The sequence below is a fragment of the Lolium perenne genome, chromosome 4, assembly GCF_019359855.2.
Source record: "Lolium perenne isolate Kyuss_39 chromosome 4, Kyuss_2.0, whole genome shotgun sequence".
In the NCBI taxonomy this organism is placed as follows: domain Eukaryota; kingdom Viridiplantae; phylum Streptophyta; class Magnoliopsida; order Poales; family Poaceae; genus Lolium; species Lolium perenne.
This window is the reverse complement of record NC_067247.2, coordinates 122,487,149-122,492,455: the sequence shown is the minus strand read 5'-3', so window position 1 is coordinate 122,492,455 and position 5,307 is coordinate 122,487,149. Positions and strand designations below refer to the sequence as shown.

General features: G+C 51.7%; 1 protein-coding gene across 1 annotated transcript; it reads left to right on the top strand.

Moving 5' to 3' along the window:
• The first annotated feature begins 295 nt into the window (after nt 1–295).
• On the top strand, nt 296–2,163 carry LOC139830517 (uncharacterized). Its single transcript, XM_071818768.1, has 3 exons — nt 296–926; nt 1,136–1,627; nt 1,723–2,163. Exons 1-2 carry the CDS (start codon nt 429–431, stop codon nt 1,313–1,315), a joined length of 678 nt encoding a protein of 225 aa, XP_071674869.1. The 5' UTR covers nt 296–428; the 3' UTR covers nt 1,316–1,627; nt 1,723–2,163.
• The last annotated feature ends 3,144 nt before the right edge of the window (nt 2,164–5,307 follow it).

The window sequence follows — 5,307 nt, the reverse complement described above, 5'->3', positions numbered from 1 at the left end:
GCGGAGGACAACTTCCGCACCATCATTCGCGTCCCCGTTACCAGCGACACGGCGGAGGAGGCTCCGGAAGACGACGAGGAGGAAGAGGACCAGGCACCCCGCAAGGCGGCCCCTCGACCTACAAAGCGTCCCCGCGCCAAGGCTTCCGGCTCTGAAGCCGGAGCTAGCGGCGAGGCCTCCGCCAAGAAGCCAAAGACGACGAAACCACCTCCGCTTGACTCAAGGAAGGCGGAGTGTGCGCGTCTACGGATGCTCTCGACGACTGGCCAGGGCACACGCCCCATCATTCCCGGCGCCCCGTGAGTTTCCGAGCATGATGCGATTTTTACTTAGCGAAATTATTTCTTGTCTAAACCCTTTCACTTGTTTGCAGGAATCCGAAAACCGCTGCCACGCGGACCACCAGCCAGGAGCCCATCACGAAGTACATGAAGAAATCTCCGGCTGTTGGTCCCTCTACTCCAGTTCCACCCAGCGCTTCCCACCCAACTCCTCAACCGTCGCCTCCTCAGGCTGACCCATCTCCCCCGCCTGCCGCAAACACTCCACCGGAGATAATTCCGGTTAGCAGCGGGCACCTGGAGGAAGAAGATCCCAAGGCCAAAAGCCCTGCCCAAGAAGAGGCGGAAACACAAGGCCAAGGAGATGCGGAAGTCACTTCCGAGAAGGCTGGAGAGGGTGCTGGCGACATAGTCGTTTTTCCGAAGAACTTCGGAGATCCGGCGGACACCACTTCCACCCCCAAGGCGTATGCCACCAAGTTTTTTAACAAGCTGACTGAGGCGGAGAAGTGGGAACTTGAACAAGACCTGCTCAACGCCATGCTGAACAACGCCTGGGGGAAGCCGGATTCCAGGACATCGGAGATCCAGGACTTCAAGAAAAACATTGGCCAGTTCTGCGATCAACTTATCTGCAAGCAAAAGGTACTCCCCAGTAGCCCCCAAGCATGTAGGCGGAAACTCAAAAAGTAGTTAGCGCTTAAATGCTTAGAGAAAAATTACTTCCGGGAAAGTTTTTTAGAATGGACCAGTAGCCCCCAAGCATTATGGCGGAAAAGTTCCGGCAATGATGCTTTAAAAGAAACCACTGCTACAGGCGGAATTTTTACTCCTGCACTGTTTAAATTTTACAGGAACAGCAGGCGCTGCACTACGAGCTGCACAAGAACATTGCCCTGCAGCGCCGCGTTACTCTGAGTCAGGCGGAAAATATCCGGACCCTGAAGGATGAAAATGCAGAACTGGCTAAACAACTGGCGGACGCCCAAGGTTGGTTTCCGCCTTCTTCGTCATTAACCAAATTCCGACTTTAGATTTGCTGTTAACTTATGTTATTATAGGCGCATCCTCCTCCCTTGCAACAGCTTCGACTGAACTTGAGAACCTGCGCTCCTCGTACCAAGAATTGGAGACGAAGCTAAAGGAGGCGGAACTTAAGAGGGAGCAGGCCGAAAAGCAGCTGGCGGAGAAAAACTCCGAGCATATCAGGGAGAAGGGCGAGCTGGAGCTGAAAAAGAATGCTGACAGCGAGACCATCAGGAGGCAGCAAAAGGAGCTGAACGGACTCCGGAAATTCATGGAGACAGCGGAGCAGCACTGGGACTTGCTCAATGAGAACATCTTGGGTATGATATCGGAACCTTGTCAAGATATTTGCTCCGATTCTTTTTTACTTTGCGCTCAAATTGCATGCCTATATCCTGATTATCTTTTTATGTAGAGCCGCTTGGGTACCCGGAACAGCGCCGGAATTTGTTCCCACGAGACGATCTTCTGCAACTCGCGGGTGATGACTGCAAGGATCTCATCTCCGCCGCCCGCAAAATATGCCATAATTTGAACATCAAAAGGAGCCGCACTTGTGACGTGCGCAAGCTTATTGGTAAGATGGACGTTCTGCCGGAGCTGGTGATTGATCTACAAGCATCTTCAGCCCGAGGCGCAGCTGCAATGGCCTTGACCATGTGCCTAGCACATACTCCGGGTCTTGATCTTGATGAAGTGACCACGGGCGTTCCTCCGGATGCGGACGTCGGCGAGCTGCTGGATGCAGTGAGCGGCTACGACACCCGCATCGCGCGCAGGATCCGGCACGAGGAATTCTACGACAAGGTCGTCCTCGCTGCTGACGAGGCCTTAGAAGCGGAACTTTTGAAGGATCTCGACGCCCGTGCGCGACCTGCGGAATCCGGAGCCGAGTTTACCTGGACCAGCTCCAAGGATGCGCCCCAAGAAGAACCCAAGACCAGCACTGCTGCTTCCGAAGAAAAGGAAAGTGAAGAAGACGTATCTTCTCCGGCCGAAGGCGCCAAGGAACAAGATCCAGAGGGCAAAACTTCTCCGGCTAAGGGGGAGTGAGAACTTTTATTCCTGCGGGAAAAGCAATGCATCATTTTGGCCCCAGCGAGGGTTTGTAATAAGACTTTAAATTCTTAAGTAGCTAGGAACGAAACAATTATGCATGGGGCGGAAACACTTATCCTGCTATCCGTTAAATATTGTGTGCATGTTTCGTTTTATGTCGGAAAGCAAGTGCTGACTTCGTTATTTTCCGGCTTGCTCGCTTGTCCTTCCACGAGCCGGAAAACCTTAGCCGGAAACGCTCGCCGGCGCAGCAGAAGCCCAATGGCAGTCCGTCCATAACCGTGGAAACAAGCCCCCAGGCATAGGTGCCGGAAATCGCTACTAGGAATCCACGAGTTCGCAACAGATAACAACTTTATCAGAAAACTTAAGCTTACGTCCTAAAGGACGATTTTGAAAATCACAACTTTCATACACGCCTAGGCGGAAAAAATCCAGCTCTGCGGTTTTAGTTGGAAAAAACATACACGATCTAAAATGAACAAGTAAAGGAGGTAAAAGACTCAAAAGAGTGAACCAGAAGCTTTATTTCATTGATCATGTATAACTATTACAGAGTTTAGAACTCGGAAAATATATGCTAAGTGTAGAAAGGACGTAGCTGTGCGATATTCCAAGGGCGATCTGTTTCATCGTAGATGTCATCCGGATCCTCACGCTTGCGTTTCCGGTGCCAGTTAGCAGGTCTATCCCTTAACTCGCGGAAATCGACAAGGTAGTACGACCCGTTATGAAGCACTTTGCTAACGACGAAGGGTCCTTCCCATGGAGATTGCAGCTTATGGTCTTTCACCTGTCGAAGGCGGAGGACCAGGTCTCCTGCCATAAAGGAGCGTTTCCGAACTCGACGACTGTGATAACGTCGGAGCTTTTGCTGATAGATGGCGGATCTCTGATCTGCTAAGTTCCGAGCTTCCTCGATCAGGTCCACAGATAGCTGTCTTGCCTCGTCAGCTGTTTCTTCATTGTAGGCGGAAACTCGCGGTGAATCGTGGATGATGTCGGAGGGAAGTACGGCTTCGGATCCGTATACCAGGAAAAAAGGGGTAAACCCTGTTGATCTGTTAGGGGTAGTTCGTAAACTCCACAGAACAGCCTCCAACTCATCAGCCCAAGCTCCGGCTGCTCGTCGCAGCGGTCCTTCAAGGCGTGGTTTAATTCCTGATAATATTAGGCCGTTAGCCCTTTCAACCTGACCATTGGACTGTGGATGAGCCACAGATGCGAGGTCCAGTCGTATCCCCATTGTCTCACAATAATCCCTCAATTCTCCTTGAGCAAAGTTCGTGCCATTATCTGTGATTATGCTGTGCGGGATGCCGAATCTCATCACGAGGCTGCAGACGAATTTTAGTGCCGTAGCACCGTCGGCTTTTCTCACTGGCTTAGCCTCGATCCATTTGCTGAACTTGTCAACAGCGACCAGGAGGTACTCAAAACCGCCAGGAGATGATTTTTTTAACTTACCAACCATATCAAGCCCCCAGACCGCAAATGGCCAGGTGATAGGTATGGTCTTCAGCTCTTGGGCTGGAGCGTTTGGTTGAGTAGCGTAGTACTGACAACCTCGGCAGGTCTTGACTATTTTATCAGCGTCTTCTTTAGCTGTAAGCCAATAGAAACCTAACCGAAAAGCTTTTGCAACGAGTGTCCTGGGAGCGGCGTGATGCCCGCAGTCCCCTGCGTGGATCTCTCTGAGGATTTCAATGCCATCTTGATTGGAGACGCATTTAAGAAATACCCCTGCTGCACTTCGTTTGTAGAGCTGTCCATCAACTATTGTGTAGGTTCGTGCTCGCCTGACGATCTGTCGTGCGAGGACCTCGTCCTCTGGCAACTTCTGATCGATGAGGTAGTCCAGGAAAGGCTGGGTCCAGGCCGGAATGATAGCCATCACTTCCCTAGCCGGAGACACTGCCACCTCTGGGTTTTCCGGGTTAGCGCCCTTAACTGAGGGTATCCGGAGATGCTCCAGGAAAATGCCAGGCGGAATTGGTTTCCTGCCGGATCCGAGCTTGGATAGCATGTCTGCCGCTGTGTTATCGTCTCTTCTGACGTACTTGACTTCGTATCCGAGGAAGCTCTTGGCAATCTCGTCAACTTCGTCTCTGTAGGCCGCCATGACGGAATTTCTGGCGTTCCAGGTTCCGGCTACTTGTTGTGCCACCAGGTCGGAATCTCCACAGCATATGATGTGCTTGATCCCTATTTCCTTAGCGATGCGCAGACCGTGTAGTAGAGCCTCATATTCCGCCATGTTGTTGGTAGCTTCGAAGTGGATCTGCAGAACATACTGCAATTCTTCTCCGGTAGGGGACTTCAGGGTGACTCCGGCTCCTGAGCCTTGATGCTGCTTGGATCCGTCGAAGTGCATGACCCATGTTTCTGGTTCCGGCTCCAGACTTGCATCCGGAGCTTCTGTCCAATCTGCAACGAAATCTGCCAGAACCTGAGATTTTACCGCAGTCCTTGGCTTGTAAGCGATGTCGAAGGCGGATAATTCGATGCCCCATTTAGCCGTACGTCCTGTTGCGTCAGCGTTGTTGAGAATTGTTGACAGCGGAGCCTTGCTCACGACTGTTACTGGATGCTCTTGGAAATAATGCCTCAACTTCCGGCTGCCTAGGAACACGCCATAAGCTAGCTTCTGAAAGTGAGGATATCTCTGTTTTGATTCCGTCAGCACCTCGCTGATGTAGTAGACAGGTCTCTGGACGTCATATTCATGACCTTCTTCCTTTCGCTCCACCACGATGACGAGGCTGACGACTTTGTTGGTAGCTGCCAGATAAAGGAGCATTGGCTCTGACTCTACTGGAGCTGCCAAGATAGGCGGGGAGGTGAGTATCTCCTTCAACCCTCGAAGAGCTGCATCAGCTGCGTCGTCCCAGACAAACTTGTCTGTTTTCTTCAGCAGCTTGTACAGAGGTAGTGCCTTCTC